General features: G+C 52.5%; 1 protein-coding gene across 5 annotated transcripts in view; it reads right to left on the bottom strand.

The window, feature by feature from the left end:
* The window catches only part of CACNA2D2 (calcium voltage-gated channel auxiliary subunit alpha2delta 2), a 240,941-nt gene that overhangs the window by 42,782 nt on the left and 176,021 nt on the right, over window positions 1-22,138 (bottom strand). For all 5 annotated transcript variants that reach the window (XM_017819924.1, XM_017819926.1, XM_017819925.1 and 2 more), the window contains one exon: window positions 1,438-1,497. In XM_017819924.1, the coding sequence (XP_017675413.1) occupies window positions 1,438-1,497 (60 nt within the window). The remainder of the gene's footprint in view (window positions 1-1,437; window positions 1,498-22,138) is intronic.

Here is a 22,138-nt window from a genome sequence, read left to right as displayed (position 1 = left end):
CACCCCTGGATGCCAGCCCAGCACGGGGTGCACAGGGCCACCACGATGTCCCTGGGGTGCCCATGGCCAAGCTTCGGGTGCTGCTCAGAGATGAGCTGCCCTGGGGCTCCTGACCCTGGAGAACACTCAAGACTAGGCCAACATTAGGGATGGAGATGGCAGCCCATGGGAGATGCCTGCAGTTCCCCTGGCACTGCTCTCAGCTTTCCCCAGGAGCCCTGAGTGCACCGTCAAGGTCCTTGCAAGGCACTGGCGCTGGCATCAGCCTCATTATCCTCTTAACCTCCCCTTCACCGGCCTTCTGGGAAGAGGTGACAGTAATTCAGCAGCGCTCTCGTGCAGAAAGGTCTCAGTGACTGATGGTGCCAATGACAACTGTCGCTGGGCAGAAGGGCCAGCGGGGACACCTCACCTCTCCTTAGCAAGGCTGCTTCTGCTAATGACTGCTAATGACAGGAAGGCCCCTGTGAGCTCAGCCTCCTCCTCAGGTGCCCATGGGACACAGAAACAGCCACAAGTGTCCATCCCACACTGGCCACATGGCAAATGAAAGCCAAGCAGGCTTTCAACCCCTTGCTTTCTCTTCTGCTCCTCGTGCCTCTTTTTCTCCACATGAAATCCTGGTGGCAGGAGGGAAGGGTCTGCACGAGTGGCATCAGCTCAGACAGACCCGTCCAAAACACACCAGCATGGCCTGGCAGCAGGGTTGTCACCAGGCTGTCCCCTCAGTGACTACAGGGGCCAGACAGGATCTGGCTCAACCCAGAGGAAGGGGCTGGGTGGCTCAGGAGTATTTTTTTATTGCAGACTCCGTTTGCACTGGGAGAAAAACAATCTTTCCTTCCTTTTGTGTTATAGTTATAATTTGAGAGCATTTCCAGACAGAATCCTTCAGGTTCCCGCTGAGTGCCATCACCGCCAGAATTACAAAGTCAAATGCAATCATTAAACCCGAGTCTTCCCTCTCCCAGCCCAGATTGCTCCTTACCCCAGAAACAGCCCCCACTGCAACTGCCTGCATGTGCCACGGATGAGCCACTGCTGCCACCGCCCCACGTGAAAACCCTCTTGGCACCAAACCCCCTGGCTGCCGGAGATGAGGGGAAATAAAAGTCTCCCCAGCCTCCACACCCTCAGCAGTGAGCTGTCCGTTCGACCTTCACCTCCTGCCTTCTCCTCACAGCGTGTGCAGGCAGAGGCGAGGCTGGAAACGAGCTCAAAATCGCTTCATTTGCTCTCATTAGTGGTGGCAGGCGGCGGGGCAGGGGCCACCCACACGCCGAGCAAACGGCACGGCCAGCGGTGACTCAGGAGGGGGACAGGAATGGGGGAGAGGAGGGATGGGACAATGACTCCGGTGCCAGGAGTCATCCCCGAGGAGCTCAGCATCCAGGAGGGAAGGGGTGAGAGCGGCTGGGGTGTGCATGGGAGCCTTACCCGGATGTTGTCCTGCCAGTGGTGAGCCTTCTGGAATTTCTCCGCCGCGTTGGCAAGTCTCTGCAAAGCAAACGGGAGAGAAAAAAATGAGTCCAGGGAAAGTAAGAGGATCCAGGTATTGCCCACATCAACCTAGAACCATGGGTGCCACCCCGACACCTAGCATCCCTGTTTGGGGGATCCCACAGGACCCTGCCACCCCCTTGCCACACAGGCAAGAGGGCAGGAGGAGGGATCACAGGCAGCACCCTGAAGATGGGTGTCCGAGGCACAGGGAGCCAATTTTTCCCTGCTTGCTCCCTCCTTCTCTGAAGCTAGTCAGTATCTCCAGAGGAATTGCTGCCACTCGAACACAACCAGCTTGGTGGCTGTTGGCATCCCACAGGAGCAGGGCAGGTTCTCATTGCACAGGGCAAGGGCTGAACTCTGTGCTGATGGCTCCCAGCTCTGTGCAGAGCCTTCAAAAATGCTTCAAAACCCCCTCCAAGGGCCCCAGCGCTGGGGCCCAGAGGTGCACAGTGCTGCCCACCCAGATTAACGCCTTCACATGCCCGTGCCCATGTTGGGGTAGCCAGAGGAAGCAGGACTTGCCAGGAGCAGGATGGGGCAATGCTCAGCACCAGGGCAGCCTTGATGCAAGGGATGCTGGCAGCTAGAGCATGGGGAGAGAAGTGAGCTCTGGCTGTTTCCAGGCACTGAATTGGCTTGGAGGAGGAGGAAGGAGCACTGACAATGGGGTGACATCTTGGGCCAAACAACCACCCCAGATCATCACCTGGGCAGCACCACAGAGTTTCACATAACGCACATATGATTCCCAGTGCTACTGCACACACAACTTCCATGCAGTGAACCACAAATCCCAGGATGATATAGCACTCCTTTGCTCATTGGGAATGTGGCATGCTGGTGGGAGCCCATGGGGGCAGCAGTGAAGTCCAGCTACATCCCTGGGAATTTATTTCCTCAGGGCCTGAAGAGTGTCTGGCTAGAAGAGCACACACACACACACACACACACACACACGTGTGAGCCCTGGGCACAGCCACACATGTCACAGACACCGTTCCCACTGTCACCAGTTCCTCCAGCGCTCCCATCAGCACACGGGGATGCAAAATGCCTCAGCCCTTCCAAATGGATGCTCAGGGAAAAGGAAGTCCCTTCACGTGTCCCCTGTTCCCTGCAGGACAGTGGCAGCCCCACCCCTGGCAGTGTGGCTGGAGCAGGGCCAAGCCAGTGGATGTTGTATTTCTGTGAGCATGGCAAAACTCAGGCACTCAGAAGTAAGGTGATGAGTGCTGAAAGACATCACAGATCTGCCCCTCCCCAGCCTGAGAATGCAGCTTGTTCTTATCAGATGCAGGGAAACACAAATCCATCACTGCATAATCTTGGCACGCACTGGTCGAAACTTTACTGTTTAATCTTTTCTCTTTCTCCTAATCTTGATTTCCAAATCAAAGTGCTTGCTTTCAGTGGCCAGCATCCAAGGGGAAAGATCGGCTATCAGCTGAACGTTGAAGCAAAATCCTTATGGCTCCGGCGGTGGAGAGAAGGGAATGGGAGACAACACATGGCTGGACAGAAAAGCCAAGTGATGGGAATTTTCAGGGCAGTTTTGCAGGGTCTCACCTGCACAGCCACATCCCAGCCCCCTTGGAGCTGCCTAGAAAAGCTGTGGCCCAATTCTGCTCCTCATCCCCTCAAGCTTTTGTGCTCTGTTTATATATTGAGATGGCTGATTAAAGACAAGCATTTATTCTGAGTTGCGTTTAAGGCAGTGGTGATGAAATATGCATTTTTCTATACTTGATAAGAATGTGTTTGTTTATTATGGGCTGGGGTAAGATTTATGGACATCTTTAACTATTCATTGCCTTGCACGAGGTGCCTGGAGGGCTGCAAATGGTGCAGCAAGGGAAGGCTACGCCCAGGAACGACACTTCCACAGAAGATATTTTTCCTCTGGAAAATGTCGATTTGTCAAAGTCAATCCAGACGCAACTTGGGTTTAAAAAAAAAAAAAAAAGAAATCCAGATGTTCTTGTTTGATAAACAGCACGTTGCAGGGATGGGAGAGCCCATGGCAGGATGGCACAGTCACAGCAGTGTTCTGTGCTGGCTCCTGGCTGTCACTGGACACCCAACCCAGGAGAAGCGCCTTCAGAGCCCCCCCACTGTTGCTTCTGCAGCATTTTCCTTGATAAACATGTTTTGATCCTGTGACCAAGATGGTGACTGGGAGGAGAGAGGGACCAAGTGGGAAACCAATCATCCCTCCTCTGCAGCAGGGGATCCTCTGCCCACCTCCATCCATGTGCAGGGACAGGCCTGGAGCGATGCCATGGTGGGGGCTCCCTTGGGAGCAGTCCCATCCTATCACATCCCTGGCTGGTGCTAGAGGGAAGCCCATCCAGTCTCTGCTCAGATACAGGCTGCCGACACGAATGGGATGGGTGATCGCTGGATTCAGGACTTTCCAAAACTGCCAACAAGGATGGGGTCCCTGAGGTGACTATTTAGGACAGCAGGGCCTGGAGCTGTGTCTTAGGGCAGGGAAGATGTTGCTGATCCCATAAACCCCCCTGACATGTCCCCAGGGAAGGTGAGGGGTCTGCCTGGAGCCATGCGCTGCTGTGGGACATCCGCATTAATGCCAAATGAGTTCATCATGAATAATGTTATTGTGATCAATACAGCTGAAGGATTATTTCTAATCCTTAATAATGATTAAACCATTATTTTTCAAGTGTTACAGATCAATCAGTCCAGCTCAAGGTGTGGTGCGTGCAGGGACTGTGAGATGCTCCGGACACAGGCAGTGCACCAGAGAGCCCAGTGGAGTACGTGGCAGCCACCAAAACCTCCCAGGGCTTCAGACCTGGGGTCATCAATTATGTGGTTCCAACAGCAAGAAAAATTCAAGGAATTACCAAAAATAAAGCATGGGTGTTAAATATTGCAAATTTCCAGCAGGCTGTGGTGCAGGGACTGCCCTGGCACTTTAAAGAGCACGGTACTTTCCCCAGAAGTCACCCAGGGCTAAGGACAGGAGATTTAGAGGCTGAAAACACTGAATTGAAACGACTCTGAAGGTCATGAAAGGCCAGCAGGAGATTTGCAAGGGATTGGTGTCTGGAGATCTCTACGGCGGGGTCTGTGAGGGGGAAGGTGCTGCGCGGGCTTTATCGTGCCCCGGCCTCGTTTGTATTCTGTGTGGTGCTCCTCTCTGCCTCGCTGCTCACCCAGGCAGATCCATCAGGAGCTCCCTGCTCAGCACACTGCTTTGCCTGGGATTAAGGAGCCTCAGGGATGCCATGGACTCAGGATGGGCAGGTGGCAGCAAAGGTGGCACGGTGGGGTGTGTGCCCTCCCTTCCGAAAGCTGCGCAGGAAAGGAAGGGGGCGATGAGGTGGGTGACCTTCTGTTTGCCAGAGGATGGCACCTCCAGACACACGGCTGCTGCTTTGCAAGGACCTCACTTCTCAGCCTGATCATCCACAAGCTCACTCACCCCTCCCTGAGCACAGCTCACCCACAGGCACTCACCCACAGCAGCATCTTTTGGGGGCAGTTGGTCTGACACCCTGAAGCTGCCAGGAGTGTGACGGTGGGAAAAGCACTGGGGCTGGCACAGGCAGGGACCACAACCTCCTCTCTAGTCAGAGGGGACCACCCCTGCTGTCGGTATCCCCACTGCTCGAGGGGCCAGCACACAGGGGGATTGTCCCTGATACAGCAAGCACTCAGTAATGCTCACCTCCTCCTTGCCACCCCTTCTCCCCATCACATCTGGGGCTCTCCCGCATTGCTCCAATATTTTTGCACAGTCTTTCCAAGGGAAACTGGTCCAATGATTTGCTAAATCTCTCCTCCCAGCCCCCCATGGCAGTAAGCCTGCCCTGGCTGCTCCCGCCTCAGTCAGATCAGTGGGTTTAACTTGGGAGGCAGCAGAGCAGAGCCCAGAGCAGCACAGGGAGGCCAAAGGCCAAGGTTGGATTTATAAAACGGGATTACAGCAAACACTCTGCAAGAGGAGACTGAGCAGCCCTGTGTAATGGTGGCAATGCTACCCCTGTGTCCCGAGACTCCACATAGGACCCCCATGCCTCTGTCGATGCTGGGGGATGCTCCCCAGGGAGCCTGGAATGGTGTTTCCAGCTTCTCCCTGCAGCTGGTTTGGAAGGGCCCAGCAATGGCCCATCACGCAGCAGCTGTGTGTGCCCAGGGATATTTGCTCTGAGGGAGAGCTGCTCTTGCTAAGCCTTCATTTAACTCCCTCAGTGAGACTGTTATCACCCTCATCTCAGTGCCTTCCCCAACGCTGTGAAGTGTGTTAACCTCCCGCACCTGAGCACACAGCTGGAAGGGAGATCTTGGCTGGAGATTCAAACAGCCCTGTGCTACCAGGAGAGTGCCACGAGCATCAGACCATCCAGCCCTCCTCCCACAGTAGGAAATGCTGGTTAAAGTTAAGGCAAGAAGGTAAGAACTAAACACGGGTGACAAAGCCCAGAAACCCAAGCCCCAGGCTGGAATATCCCCCAGGAGTTGGTTTTGCAGCTCTTCCTCCTCCACAATGAAGGAATGAGGGTGGCAGAAGCCCTCTCCTTTGGCACCAACCTCTCCTCCATGAATGGGGCACCCTGAAACCACACCTGTCACTGCAGAGCATCCAGAGAGGGGAAAGCCCATGCCATGTGTTTCACATGCTTCCATCCTTTCTGTCTGTGTGCATCAGGCCACAGGACTCCTTCTCATGGTCCCACCTCCTGCCACCAGCTCCAGGGTCCCTCCACCTCAGCTCCCTCTCTCATCCCCAGCCCATCCTCTCCCCATTCACAGACCCACCCCTAAGCAGACCCTACCGACGGCGCACACACCACCATCAAAAAATGATCAACCGGCGACAAAAGACGACAACCCCCTCATATACACATAGGGAATATAAATCTTGAGTAAACACTGTAAAGCAGCGAAGCATCTCATCCTGTAATAATCTCCAAGACAGTTGATCCCAGGGCTCTTATTACCCCTGCAGCCCTCATCCAAAATCCAGTCGGCAGCAGGCTCAGCCACGGCTGAGTATTGATCAAGGAGGCAGCTTCAAATATGCTGCGGCGTTTTTCTTTCAAAGCACTAACTTGTTTGTCAATAATTCCCTTGGCTGTGCAGAAGGAAAGGGGTAGATAGAGCCCATCTCTCCTCCTCTTGTGCCTGGATCCAGCCTGTGCATGAGGGAGGATGGAGCTGGAGCCAGCACTGACTGCTAATATTCTCCTGCTCGTGGGAGGGCAAATAAAGCCCCAGTGACCAGCAAAGAGCAGGTGGTAAATCCTCCAAGGGCTTCCAGGTCCTGGTGCTGTACCAGCTGGTGCTCACTGCTGAAGTCTGGCAGGGCAGTGAGCGGGGACACCTCTGCAGAGCCAGCCCTGCCAGCAGTGAGGGTCACAAGTGCAAACCTGGAGCTAAACCAGAGCCAAAGCTGCTTCAGACCCCACACAGGGCAGTGGCACGGCCAGCACCCGGCCATGGGGGCATGGGATGAGCTCCAGAGCCACAACTTCCATCATTTTATTGACCAGGTCAGTAACTCATGGCTCTGCAGGCCAGCAGCATGTGGCTCTTGTTCCCCCATCAGCATCTCTCCCTGCTCCTTCTTCTCCAGGGCCACAATTTTTACCAATAAAAAACATCATCACCATCATAACAATCACAAGGGAGGGGAGGAGTGAAACATCCCAAGGGGAGAGATACTCATCTGTTTGCAGATGGGAGGAGGAAAGGGATAGCACTGCTTCTCACGGTGTTTCCCCTACCCCAAAATACCACTCAGGCCTCCAGAAGAGCTTAACTTCTCACAAACAGCAAAGCACCAAGGGCAAAAGGACAGTGCAGAGAACCAAGTGTCCTGGGGCACGACCAATGCCTGGTGCTCTCTTCAGCTCTTCTCCCCTTGGAGAAAAGCCTCTCTCTGTCACCCTTCTCCTGCCCTCCATGAGGATGGACACTTGCTTTCCAAAATCACAAGCCGAGGAGCTGCCCCTGCTCCCCATTGTCCCAGCTGGTCCCCAGGAGGGGAGGAGGAGGGCAGGGGCACTGTGCCCTGTAAACCCATGGGGACGCCTGCCCCTAGGGACCAGCAACAGCAACACCTCAGCTCAGCTGCTCAGACCCTGCTCAGCTCCTATTTTCACCAACACAATGCCAAATAACCACTGCCCCATCCCTCCTGGGAGAGGAAGAGCAAGCACCACGGTGCAAGATCTGTCCTCACCTCCTCCAGCTGTGAGACAGAGCCGTGGGATGCAGGATTGGAGAGAAGGGGTCAGGCACAGGCAGGTTTGGCCTCTCTCACCATGCTCTTCCCCTGCAGAAGGAGTGTCCATCCATGCTGCCATCGCTGCTTCCCGCATCCTCCTGCTTTTCACCCTGGATGTCTGGCAGCAAACTTCATTACCTCATTAGAGGTGACTTTAAACTGTACTGCTAAATGCCACCATGCTCAAGTCCTGCTGGAATGTGCTTCTGCCCAGCTTTGGGATGCAGGTGGTCCCTTGGGAGGCCAAACCAGGCACACTTGCCTCCTCTGCTCAGTAACTGAGAAAAATCACTTTCCTCCATCCCCTTTGCCACACTATTTTGCAGTCATGGCAGCCTTCTGCATCTTCTATAGTTGATGGAGATGTAGCAGGGATCTCTGTTCTGAGATCCCAATATTCATCCAGAGGAAGAGCCAAGCAGGAGCACTCAGCTGCCCTGTGGCAGCATGGTTCTCCATGCTGTCCATGCCCAGCAGTTTTAAATTGTGCTCATTTTACAGCCCTTGCTCTCTTCTGAAGCATCAGCTCACAAAACAAGCAGGATGGAGAAAGCCCAGCCTGTTTCTGGCCTGCAAGGAAGAAAGTCTCTCTTGGGACAAAGCTGGAATACTCACAGCTGCCTCCAGGGAGATGCTGAAGGGCTGGGGCATGTCAGCAGCATCCCAGAGGGATGGATACAAACCACCTGAGGAACACGGCTCCAGTGTTGTTCTTCAGTTGTGGCTGGGACAGATGTGTCCCAGCAGAGCCAGGGCTGCCCACCCCAGCTGCCCTGGGCAGGCTGCCAGGCACACACACCAAAGCTGAAAGCCTGGCAAGCGCCACTACCCACGGCTCTTGTCATCAGCTGCCTTGAAGACACTAAACTGGGGTCCTGCCGTGTGCTCGGAGACAGGGGCACGGCAGGGACAGGGCGGGCGAGCTACTGAGCACAAACACGGCATCTTGGCACAGCACAGCGGGTCTGCCAGAGCTCTGGAAGGGCTTGGGGACTCTCCAGCTGGGTGACAAGCAGCTGCTTGCTGCACAATAAGGTTTCAGATGACCAGAAATAATTCAGGTCAAGATGCATTTGCTGGAAGGTCAGAGCTGGGGAAATGTGACAGCAGGCGATTCACCAAGCTGGGGAGGAGATGGTGCTGCCCTGGGCTTCTTCCACCTCCTTTTTCCCCTGTACCAGCATGCTGTGGCTCCCATGGAATGGGTGAGCGGTGGGCTTGGCAGACTGGAGGGATGTTGCTCCCACTGAGAGTTTCGGGAGATGGCACCTTACGGCACGAGCTCCCAGGGCAGGCTCAGCCTCTGCCATGTTGAGAGGGTCAGCAAGCACCTTAGTGAGCAACTCAGCCCGCTGCTCCAGCCCCATCTCCTCCCAGGTAAACTCCAAACTTTCAATCCAACGGTGCTCTCTAAACCACCCTCAAATAACCTGTGGAGCTCCTGTTACGATCATCAGGAAGGACTTGTCACAGTTCAAAATCCATTACAATAACCACAAGGCGTTTCAGCAGCAATTATAAGAGATAGTTTCACTTAAAAATCAATTTTACTTGGAGCTTGGAGGAAAAGGGTTTTTTCAAAATAGAGGAAAAAAAAAAAGTAAGTGATACAGCTTCTCACTTGGGCAGGAGGAGGAGGAGGAATTTGCCTGGCCAGGTCTTAGCAGCCAGAGTCTTCAAAGAAAAAAATAAATCCTTCCTTATCGTTATCCTCCCTTATTTTGGAGAAATAAGTCCCATGTGAAGATGATAAGAAGTTCAAGGAGTGGCTCCCCCTTCCCTGTGGTGCTCTGCATGGTGCCAGCAACAGAGAAACTCCCCTAAGATGCATGAGGGCATCCCTGAAAACCCAAAATGCAGCCCTCATCCTGGCCAGCCCCCACCTCCCTGCTCCACAAGGATGAGGCCTTTCGTGCCTTTGAAATCCTCCCCTTTAGCTCTCTGCCTTTCATTCAAGTGGAGGCTGTTGAAAGTTTGTACAGGAAACCACTTGCAATCGATTTATTTTAAGGCATCACCTCTTGCTGCGCTGTGATGTGCGAGCTTTAAAAAGCACCTCGTTCATGATCTGCCGCCGCGCGGGGATTTCCATGCGGCACCACCACGGCACAGCCGGAGCTCCGCCGTTACGGGGGTTTTATGCCAAGGAAGATTTGCAAGAGTGCAGAAATTCCCCCTGGAATGCCCCAAAATATGACCACCCCACGGCCCCAGCGAGCCCCCTCTTGGGAGCCCTCAAAAACTTCCCCACTTGAAAACCCTTTGGGGACACATGTGGCATCTTTGTCATGTCCCTCAGTGCCACCAGCCACCCTCCCACAGCCTGACAGAGGTCAGACACAGGGGCAACAACTCAGACCCCCCCGTCATGACAATAGAGGAGTTCACACTGTCAGTTTAAAACACCAAAGAAAAGCAACTGCAGTGCAAAAGGTCAAGTAAAGGACTTTTCAGTGGTGTTTTGCTCTAAAAACAAGCACCATAGTTGGAACCAGCATTGCTCAAACTTTCAGAAAAACAGCAAAGAATTCCCCACAGCTCCTGGTGGAGTGGGGAAGCTTCAGGGAGGTGGAAGTGAGCAAGCTCAGGGGGTCACCAAAAGGCTCTTCCCAATGTGACAGCTCACAGTGACCCCAGCACTCATCCAGCCTGCAGGCTGCTAGGACCCATTTCCATCCCTCTGGGACTCCCACTCCTCTGCCTCCTTGTTCAAAGCCCCAAATCCTCACATAGTATTTCCCTTCATCCCCTACCCCTGTGCTGATCCTTATGGACCACATGACAAATCCAGGCTGTGCTGAGGGACTGGGATGTTTGTTGCTTTGCTTTTGACCCCCATTCACCTATTCTCTCTTGTCTGAAGCCTAAAATTTAAGCATCTTTCAACTGTGCATCTTTACAGCCAGCAAGATCAATTCATGGCCCAGCTTCCTTGGTGTTACAATAAAAGAAGGAAGCAAAGAGCAGCAAACAACCACCATGAATGCAAGGGGGTCTGATGCCCACCCTCGTGTCCCAGCATCCAGCCCAACTCCTGGCAGATGTGTCCACTCTACTTCACCCCACGTTCCTCTATTTCCTGGTTTACACAGACTCCTGCTGTTCCTGTAATATAATTGTCCTAATGAGCTTCAATACAGATCCACTCCTGACTCCGTTATCATCCTAATTTCTTTCTTTTTTCTTTCCTTCTCTTGGTCCTTTTGCAAGGAGAGGACTCCCCTTGCCTGCTGCAAATCTGGGCACGGCTTCTGCCTGGCAGATGTGATGCCCAGAAAGCATTGGTGATAATAAAGCCCCTCTAAAAACAGCTGAGCTCCCCTCCCTCTCCTTCAGCAAGTGTGACTGCCTTCCATTGTCACAGCAAATAGCCACCCAAGTCAAGGAGATGGACTCAAAGCACACGTCCTGAAACCAGAACAACTTACCACTACACCCATTCCTTAGGCTTTGTCTCTATTAATTCTGTCTGAGATATGTCCTCACTGCAGAACCAGCCCCCTGAGGAGCCTCTCCCTTCACATGGCTGAAGACCCCACAGCCCTTCCTTGGGGTCTGTGTTTTGGGGGAGAAATCCTTTCCAGCTCAGGTTTTCCCTGGGCTGCCACAGCAGCTCCTCAAGGGCAGCACCACCGCTGGGAGCCTGCAGTGCCCTTCCCTCTGTCCCGCTCCAGGAACGTTTCACCGTTTCCCTTAAACCCAAAATTCAAGGCAACCTGACACTTTTTGTTTTAAAGACTGAGGCGGGGGAGGAGAAAGCGTGGAAGAGCTTCCCTAAGGGAAAAGCCATCAACTGGAACAAGTTTTCAACAACTACACATTTCTTGACCTTTTCCACAGTCATATCTTTAATGTTTCATGGACAGATTTGATAAAAAGAAAAAATTAATAAAATAGATTTCATTTTTAAAAAAAGGTCAGGACATGTGTTACAGGGAAAAACTCATTTAGGTCCCTACCTGCTGCCTCGTGGATGCTGGGGAGCCCTCCCCTGCCTCCCACCCAGGGCACTCCAGCCCCGTATCCACCTCCCTGTCTCGCTTTTCATTGCATTCAGGGTTTAATCTCTTCTGGACTTTTCCTTCTCCTGCCAGACATGGAGTCAGGAACCATGAGCATTTGGAGATGCTGACAAATGCTTGAGAGCCACAAATATTTGGTGGGATGTTGCCCATCTAACCTGGAGAGGCAGCCAGTGAGCTCAAACATGGAGAAGATGCTTGTCCGGGCTCCAGCAAACCCTCTTCTACCTGCAGTTGCTCAACCTTAGGCTCAAAGTTCTCCCCAAATATTTAGGCAGATGTTGAGGCTGTTGGCATGCCTAAGCCGTGCACAGCAGAACAACAGTTGCACTCTCTTGTTCACCATGATGGCATTCCCAAGGCTCTTGCACCCACCCCATGAACATCACCCCATGGATATCACCCCTTATCCCTGCCTGTGGAAATGAACGCGAATCCCAGCTGCTGTTTTTGAGCTTGGGCTTGTCAAGAGCAAGCAAAGCAAAATAAATTCCCCAAGCACAGTGCCAATTCCTGCTGATCAAGATGTTTTAAAGAATAAATGGTATTTAATAGCAGCTCCTTCCTGGCTGGCCCAGCGGACTATTCCCAGAGACAAAAGCAGCCCGGATGCCGCTATGGACATTTGTATTATTAAGCCCAATCTGCAATTAGAGCAGACTTCTGTCTAACTTCGGCCTCTTTTCACCATTTCCTCATTTTTTTTTATTCACTAAGAACAAAATATTATCCATCAAAGTTTGCAAAAAAAATTGCGAATGACTGCGATAACATCGTACCAAGTTATTAAGTGGTGACAATGGGGACAATTACAGTATCTAGTCCATTATACAGCGCTGCCGTCGGGATGTATCAAAGTAAAACACACGGTGAATGGCCAGGAGCTTATTAACGGGAACATTAGTGTGCCACAACATAATACCTGCCATTCAGCCCCGGAGTTATCGCCGTGCCGCTGCCGGCAGGGACCGCGGAGGAAAAGTTGTGGAAAGGCTTGGCAGCTTCCTTGCACCACTCGAGGCACCAGCTCCCTGCTGAGGGCTCTCTGGATTGATCCTCAGCGCTTAAACAGGGAAAAAGGGCAAATCCTCAACCCCTCATGTCGTCACAAAGCAGCGTCTCCCTCCAATTCTGCTTCTGGAAGGCTCTGAAGATTTTTGCAGTGGCTCAGGCAAGCACAAGCAGACAAGGATTTCCCTCAGGTCCCACCAGCATCCATGGGAGTATCCTTTCTGTGCTCACCAGCACGCCCGAGGGTATCTCACCCCAGCCTTTTGGGCAAGGGCTGTTCCACCGCCAGCAGCAAGTCTTTGCAGGTCCCACTCGGTGGCGCTTGGCACATCCCAGACTCCCCTTCCTCATCACCCAAGGATGTCCCTTGCCTGCAGCAGCAGGTGAAGTGGGCCGTGGTGTTGGGAGATACATGAACCAAATTATCTGTGGAAATTCTCTTTGTGGGAAAGGAAAATGAGTAAACGAGCTACATGCCTTCTTCCAGAGCACAGCAGAAAAACTCCCAGGCCTGGCTCTGCACAAGGACTAACTTGTGGGAAGGGCTCATTTTATGCTCTTCCTCCCAGGCTGTGCAGCCCCCTCGAAGCCAACACATGTGATTACAGTTTGGGTAGGTCCTGTCCCTTCCCTCTCTGCTGGCCTCAATTCTTGCCAGCGGTGAAACCCTGCTCTCCTTTGCCAGCACTGGGTTCCCTGCTGCTCCAGCAGCTCTGGCTTGCTCCTTCTAAGATGTTATTTTTACACTTCTCTTAAAATACAACAGTAAGAGAGGCTTCTTGACTATATTAACATTAGGAATCTAATCAGCAATCAGACAGCTCATAATTTTCTGATTAGCTCTGATTATACTCAATCTTTAGGAATGTAAAAAAGAGGGAAAGAGAGAAAAAAAAAAAGAAGGAAAAATATAAAAATATTCTCTGCGCAGTTTTTCCACCCCGATTCCCTTGAGGAGGCACAGAGTCACAGCAGCAGCTCTGCTGTCCCCAGCTATGAAGGGCAGTGCCACAGTGACCTGCTAAGCCAGCATTGGTCAATAACCTGGTGTCATCACACTGCTGATCATCCTTCCAGGCTTGGCCAGGATGTTGTCCTGGAAAGGGGCTGCTTGGGGAATGGAGAAGACGTGGGTGCCAGAGCTGCTGACAAACCCAGAGGAGTGTTGGGAACTCTGTTCTTGGGCCAAATATCTCTGATAATCCACTAAAAAGCAAGGTAAAAGGATGCCACAGACAAAGGAGAAGATGTATGCGTATTCAGCTTCAGCCTGGAAGATGGAGCCTCTCTAGGCAAGGAGGAGGAGGCTGAAGAGCTTTGTGAGATGAAGTCATGGCCACACACCAGCTTGGCAGGAGACAACAGATGCTTTGTGGTAGCCCAGAGAGAAAGATCCCAAGGATTCAATCTGAGCACTGCCAGAAGGTGGGAGGCAAATGAGCATATGGCCTGAAACCCCTGTGCAGGAGCAGAGGATGTCCCCAGCAGACAGATTTACCTGCAGACCAGGCAGTGGGAGCAGGGATGTTATTTCCTTTGAGCATTTCCAGCATCCTACAGCAACAGTGCTCTTGTGAAGGAGAAAGGGATGTCCTGGTGCTGAGCCTCACAGCTGCAGCCAGGAGGAAGGAAACTGAGGAACAAGCCAGAGGAAGGAGATCTAAACCAACCCCTCTAACAGAGTTAATCGGCCGCGTGTGCTCTGCGTAGGAGATTCACTCCTGACTGCAGCAAGTGATCAGCTGATGCTGTGAAGCATGAGATTTAATTATTTGTATCATAGCCACCGCCTGCATAACTACAAATGATATTAATGGTGATAAAATTGTCCAGCTGGCTCTTCAAACCCATTGCCGCACCGACTCCTTGCCTCCCACAGCAGGGATGTGCTGCCTTGCAGGAACTGCTCACACTGTGGCACAGCCGGTGGCAAACCCTGCCCACTGAACATCACACAGACAGACACCATCTGGAATGGCCATTCCATGTCCACCCAGGGTCGCTGAGCACAGAGGATGCGCTTCCTGTCTTGAAGGAAACCTCGATAACAAGAGGAGCTCCTTCAGAGCACTGGCTGACCATGCATTTGCAGCAGCTTGGCTGAGCCTCAGGAGAGCCTCGTGCCTGCTCACAGGCTGGGCAGCCACTTTGCTGGAGAAGAGAGGGCAGCCCCATCTCCCTCCAAGCTGTTCACTGCTTCAGGCTGTTCCTCAGGAGTGCTGGCAGAGCTGCCAGTGAAAGCATCACTCCTCACCTGGTCAAACCAAATGGGTTAGCAAAGATCTACGCTAAGCTGTCAACTGGCTAAAAACCAGAATAGAGTAGAGTACAACAAGAATAGTTCAGGTAGATGTGATCTGTGGTAATCATCTTGTCCAGCTGCAAGACTAAGAGACACCTGCCCAGTTAGAATCCAAAGAATTCAACTGTCAAAGCAAATGGCCCAGGTCAGAGCAGAGCAGAGCAGCCTGCCTGCCGCACCATGCCTGCCGCACCATGCCTGCCGCAGCCTGACACCACCTCTCCTGTAGAACTCCTTGGCTGAGGTCCTCAGTTACTTTTACACTGACTTCAAAGAAAAAACCTTGAAATCCCTGCTTGAACTAAACCACAGAGAAGGTGCAAACACCCCAGGGCCCGGCTTTCCTAAACTACTTCATTGCAGCATCCCAAGTGGGCAGTGGGGTCATCCCTCCTCCTTCCAGCCCAGCAAAGCAGGTGGGACCCAGGAGGAGGTTGTGCCTGTGCTGGAGATAACAACAGAGGGGATCAATCCCTTTCATGTGCTGGGACTCAAGCCCTGCTGCTGCTGCTCTCTCCCATAGCAGACACAGTGCTCAGCACACACATGCACCCTGCAGGTCTCTCCTACTGAACCATCTCAGTGCACACACTAAAACCCACCCAGGTTCCCATGGAGAGGTCTCCCCACACTCCAATCCTGCCATCACAACCACAGAGCTCTCTTTCATGAAGCGATGCCAGAGCTGTAATTACTTTGGGGTGACCTCTAGGAAAAAAAAAAAAAAAGTTCAAGTTTAAAAAGAAAATCTCTCTGGTTAATGCTATGCAAATTGCCAGCGAGGCAATCAGGCTGACTTTTAAACACTGGCCCCCGTCGAAGGGCTCACAAGACAGTCTTATTGTCTTGCTATCAATTTGCATCTCATTACCCACAATGCGCCTCTGGTTGGAGGTAACCTCTGAGGGAACACAGCACGGCAGCAGGAACCCAGGGACAGTATGGTCACTCCTGTTTACAAAGCTTTCGTGTGGCCCAGCACCCAAAACATGAGGGTTAGGGGACCAGCTCACTGCCAGCCTTGCCCACTGCTTGGCCAGCAGCACCGTGACCTTGTGCCACTTGGACCTGCACCTCCTGCCACTCCTCCCAGGGCCCTGTCTGTGTTACTGTCCCACGGACACACCACAGGTCCTTCCCACCGGGCTCAGCAGCTCCCGCAGTCCCCAGAGGCTGTGCAGTAGCAGTTTGTCTCCACCTGGCTCTTCAAGGCCATTCAAGATGTTTCTGAGAGTCTTTGCACGCTTTTGCACATCTCTGCCAACCCTCCCCACCTTGGGGAGATGGTACCAAAATAGCATTTTTCTACAGGAAGGAGATCTGCTACGTCCTTGTCCTCAGCCCGCTCCTGCTTCTCCAGCCGCCCCAGCAAGTGCTGCAGTCTCCCAGATCAGGTGCCTCTCTGCCCTCTTCTCCATCCCCACCAATCTGGGGTGACAAAACCAAGTGCTCAGCAATCAATCTCACCTAAATGAATCACTAATCCCCCGATCAAGCTGCCCTCAACACGCCGCTGCAGGGAGGCTGCCAGGCCCCACCCCACATTATTCAGCTGCACCCCACAGCCACCTGCAACCAGGACCTTCTGTTCACCAAGGCAGGAGCAAGTTACAGGACTCCATGCCCCCTTTGTAACATCATTCATCCAGCTCAACCAGCCAGCACGGGGATCCTACCTCTGGAATGCTCACCCTGTGCATGCTGCAGTCAGGTCAGGCAGTGGCTGGAAAGCTGTGTAGTGGAAAAGAACGTGGGGGTCGTGGTCAACAGCAGCTGAACATGAGCTGGTGTGTGCCCAGGTGGGCAAGAAGGCCAGTGGCATCCTGGCTTGGATCAGCAATAGTGTGGCCAGCAGGCCCAGGGCAGTGACCATCTCCCTGTTCTGGGCGCTGGTGAGGCCATGCCTCAAATCCCGGGTTCAGTTTTTGTCCCCTCACTACAAGAAAGACATGGAGATGCTGGAGCATGTCCAGGGAAGGAAATGGAGCTTGTGAAGGGACTGGAGCACAAGTCTGATGAGGAGAGGATAAGGGAGTTGGAGGTGTTTAGTCTGGAGAAAAGAAGGCTCAAGGGGGACCCCCTCTACAACTACCTGAGAGAAAGTTGTAGCCAGGTAGTTAGTAGCTGGTCTCTTCTTCCAAGTAACGAGTGATAGGACAAGAGGAAATGGCTTCAAGTTGTGCCAGGGGAGGTTTAGACTGGTTATTAGGAAAAACTTCTGCACCAAAAGGGTTGTCAAGCACTGGATCAGGCTTCTCAGGGAAGTGGTTGAGTCACCATCCCTGAAGGGACTTAAAAGGCATGTAGATGTGGCACTTGGGGATATGGTTTAGTGGTGAACATGGTGGTGCTGGGTTAGAGTTTGGACTCTATGACCTTAGAGCCCTTTTCCAATCTGAATGATGCTACACTCCAGCCAAACTGCTGACACAGCACAACCCCCTCCTGCCCTGCCAGACCCTGCCACCAGCATCCCCACCTCCCGCAGCATCCACACATTCGGTCGGCCAAGACCTCCCTCGACAGCCTGTGCTCCCTGCAGCAGCAGCAGCAGCAGCAGCAGCAGCCACCCGGGTCTTGCTCACTCCATTTTCTTTCTCCCCATGAACTCTGCAGTGCGAGACCTTCCTGTTGAAGCAGCAGAGCTTCTCTGCTCTGCTTTTGGAGCCGCCTGCCCTGCCCAGCTCCCGGCACCCCGCCGGAGCCGCGTTGCTAAGCGCTGGCAGGGCCCTCCGCCAATACACGTGTGCCATCTCCGCCACCCCGGCCAGAGGTGCCAAGGCAACAAAGGGGCTTCTAATAGGCGAGAGAGCACCACTGCGAGGAAGAAAACCCAACTGCTTAAAATCCTCCCGAATAATGGTGCTGCCTCCCCGCTGCTCAAATCAGACGCAGCACTTTGTTGTTACGATAACTAAATACGGGAGATTTGAACAGCTGGAAACGCAGCGACAATATTTAAAAGAGTTTTTTTAAAAATTGTTGGTGTTTTATTCAATAATGGTAATGGGCTTTTTAGTGTTATTATTATTTTTTATTTTAAAGGCACAAGGTGCCCTACTCTGGTATCTTTGCACGGTGCTGGTCAGGCTGCGAAGCCGGCTCTCACCTGGTGATGGCAGGGAATAACTCTGAGACATCAAATAACACCAAGGCACAGGGCTGCTCGAGGGAGCCGGCAGCTGGCAGGGACATGGAAATCACAGCTTGTGCTCCAGCACTCTGCTCAGCCCTGCACCTTGCTGACAAGATCCAAAGGTGGAAAACCCAAAGGTGCTGCATGGGAGCAGCAGGAACCAGGCAGCAATGACAGCAGCAGCTCCAGCCAGTGGTGCCAGCATCATGCCTGCTGAAGTCAAGGGGAGGACTGGAGGTAGCTACTGCCCTTATCAGCTCACACCCTCACATACCAGACCCTTTCACCCTTGGAGTAAGGGAAAGAACTTGTTTATCTTCAACACCATACTGATAACAGCCAGGAGGCATTGCAGGAACCAAAGTGCTGGAGAGGGGAGTTTGGAAATGTGCTGCAGCCAAAAGAAAGCTCCAAGCCAGGCCATGAGGCTGAAGAGCCCTGGCCTCATTTGCCCACACAGATACACAGGTAGTGACTGCACTTCTCCGGGGTTTTTAGGAGTACAGGAGCACAGACCTTGCTGGCATTCAGGCTATGGTGGCACACTTGATGAGACCTGCTTTAGTCAGTGACAGCTGACAGGGCACGCAGCTCTCAATACCCCACAAAGGGGCAGGACCCTCTATGCTCCCTCCTGGACTTGCAGAGCCCGTGGTCTGAGGGTCCTTCCTCTTACAAGAGATCCATTAATCTTGCAAAATGCACCACGATCCATTTGTAGTGTATCAGCAAGTAATTAGGAGAATACGGCCAGCGTCAGTGTAAATAAAACAGGACATTTTATGACAGTATTTTGAGCTGTGGGTTGTTTTTTCATGCATTGAGCTGTGCCAATTCATGAGATGCAGTTGGCAGCAGCTCTCCCAGTCATCAGGGAATCACATCGTCATCCAGCCCTGTGACCAAACATCCCCACGTGGCTTTGAGAGCCTACAACACTGAGCTCAGGCAGAAGAGCTGCCCAATAACGTGGTATCTGTGTGGGAACAAACCTTCTGTCAAGGCCCTTGTTACCCTGGGACTGTGCATCCAGGAGCTGGTGGCTGACAGGGATGCCCTCAAGAGGCAAGGCAATAAATCCACTGTGGCTCTTCCATGAGCCAAACTGGACCATCAGTCATGGCAACGGCAGGCACTGCTCCAGAGGGGAAAGCCTCCCATGAGGTCCCAAGAGCAGCACAGATGGAGACAAGGCTCCCAAGCATCCCTTTTCCAGGTCTTGCTCTAGGAGTTATTTGCTCTCTCAGCACTCCCAGCCCTGCTTGTGCCCTCACTCACGCAGCTACGGCATCGTCATGGCTACGCCAGGTCCCCACACCCGCCAGCAGTCGAGTGGTCCGAGCACACATGTTAATAACTACATGCTGAGAGTCCACCATCAGGTCCTGAGCCAGTACAAGCCAGGACATGGGCTCTGGATCCTGCAGCAGTCACCCCTATCCCTGCCCTGTTTGCTGAAACGTCAAAGCAGGGGACATACCCTGCCCCATCCAATACCTCAAAACTACTAAAATCACCATGGGGCTCATTACTACAGTGCTGCTGCAGAGGCCTCAAATAAATAAACCAGGGTTTGGAAATACCAGCAAAACCAAGGCAAGGAAAGCGGCTCCTTCTGCTGCCCTGGTTTGGGGGACAGGAACCCACTGGCTCCAGGTGCATCCCTACTGCAGCTGGGAGCCCCGGCTGGCAAGGACAGGCTGCATTCTGGGCAGCGTTACTTGGTATTTATTTGGGTGAGACAGGACAATCAGGAACCAAGGGGAAAGGACAGAAAGATGAAATTAGAAGGACTGGGGGGACAAAAGCAGGGGCTGGGGTGGGGAGCAGGTGAAATGGCAGAGGGAAGCAGGGAGGAGGAGCTGGAGCTGCCAGGGAGGACAGTGCTATTCCAGTGCTTCATTCCAAGGCCCTGGTGCCCTTCACCCTGATGCCTATTTAATGTCATCCTATTCAGCAAGTGTCCCCATGATCTGGTAATTATCTTTTACTTACAAAAGAGCATCTCTGTGTCACAAATGTTCCCTTCTCCAGCTCTGCCACAGATCAATATCTCCTCGAGGCCTTTGCCATTGTTTGGGGAATGGAATTGATTTCTCTGAAGAGCGAGGGAAAGGAAAATATATAAATAAGTGCTGCTTCCCTGCTGAAGGCTGAGCTGGGCAGTGGTGAGCAAAAGGAAAGCACTCAGATCCCACCTGACTATTGCAGGTACTGTGTCCTATTCCTGTCCCTGCTGAACCAGCTGTAAGGGAGACTTGTTTATTTGTCATTCAGTGCACAAACATCTAAAAGGCTGGAGCCAGAAGAAATCTCCAGCTCAAGATATCACCAGCTTTCTGAGATTTTACAGCAGGATAAGAAGCATGGAAGTGCACATTCAACACTGTCCATAAGGACATGTGCATAACCCATGTTAGAGTTGAAGCACATGGTTGAGCAGTTGCTGCTGTGATACCAGCGGGCCCTAGAGAGGAGCCTTGAAGACATCTTTGGCTTAGGGGGCAGCACCTTGGTCTGACCAGCATGGCACTGACACTGAAACCCAGAGCAAGCCACGATCCATCCATCAAACAACACCACTGCTGGGCTGCCATCAGCACGACCACAGCAAGCACAAGCTAAACCTTGCAGCATAAACATCCTTTACGCTCCTCTCATCTGACTAGAAGATGACCTTCAAAATCATGAGATACAGGGTAAATATAATTCGATCTGGTGTTTGAGTCCGGGCTGCTAAACCTCTGGGATCTCTGAGCTGAGCCCCTCAGTGCATCACACAGCTCCTGCAGCCAGAGGCTCCAGACTGATGGAGAAGGATGTGGGGCAGAGGTAAAGCTGCTCCCCTGGATCACACTATGCAGGAGAAGATGGAAACTCCCGCTAAGGGGATGATTACAGGGAAAGATACTAAAGGATTTAAAAATTATGCAGGTGTGGGGAAGGAGGAGGGGTTCATCACTGCCTCATCCCCAGGAACAGCGGCCTTTTACATATTGGAGGCTGTTATCATAATTACCTCCGTCTTCTCTAGCAAAAAAACCCAGCAAACTCTGCTTGTGTTATCTGCAAATGGGCCCTTTTCGGCCCTTCTGCCTCTCCTTTTGCATTCCTCTGGAAGCACAGTGCCAGGCACCAGACCCTGAGCCAGCGCCAGCCGGGGCCCAGCCGGTGCCGAGGATGGAGCCAGGGTTACACCACCGTGTCTGCATGAGGCTCTATGAGATCAGTATTTGTTTTCCCTTCAAACACCTTGGCAGGTCTGACACATGCCAAGCCTGCAGTCTAGTAGAACCACTGCCATCCCAACCTTTCCCATCATGTCCTAATTTTTTGTTGTTCATGTGTGAGGAAAGGGGAAAAAAACTCCCGAGTGCAAGGGAGAGCGGAGAAAACCTGTGGCAAAGCTTTTCTTCCAAGGACCTTCAAAAGTGTATTTGTTCAACTCCTTGGATGGAGACACTCATGGGTTTATAAAGCCCTGCTCAGCTGCTGGAGCTGCTTGGCCTCCTGAAAAGCAAATGAATCTCAAGCCCAGCCCTCTGTGTGACAGATCTCAGCTGAGCCTGGTCAGTCCCAAGAAGGAGAAACAAAAGAGAATGGAAAGGGCAGAAGGTGAAGGATTTCTTTCAATGCACAGGCACCAAAATACTGACTGTAGGACAGAATAGTGGAGCATCCTAAGCAGGAATACATGTACAGTGAGAAGAAGGCAATCCTTTACAGAGGGGAAAAATATCAGGTGGGACTAGATATGCAGGCAAGTGGCTTTGGAAGGACCCAGCTCATTCAGGGAATTCAACAGCACAACGACAGAGGAAATCAGGACAAGCACATCCAAGGTACCACTTTTGGAAAACAACAATAAGGACCCATCACACATGCTGATGCAACCTCAAATTAAC

Source organism: Lepidothrix coronata, unplaced genomic scaffold (genome assembly GCF_001604755.1).
Source record: "Lepidothrix coronata isolate B3197 unplaced genomic scaffold, Lepidothrix_coronata-1.0 Scaffold78, whole genome shotgun sequence".
Classification (NCBI taxonomy): domain Eukaryota; kingdom Metazoa; phylum Chordata; class Aves; order Passeriformes; family Pipridae; genus Lepidothrix; species Lepidothrix coronata.
This window is presented reverse-complemented; position numbering and strand designations above follow the sequence as displayed.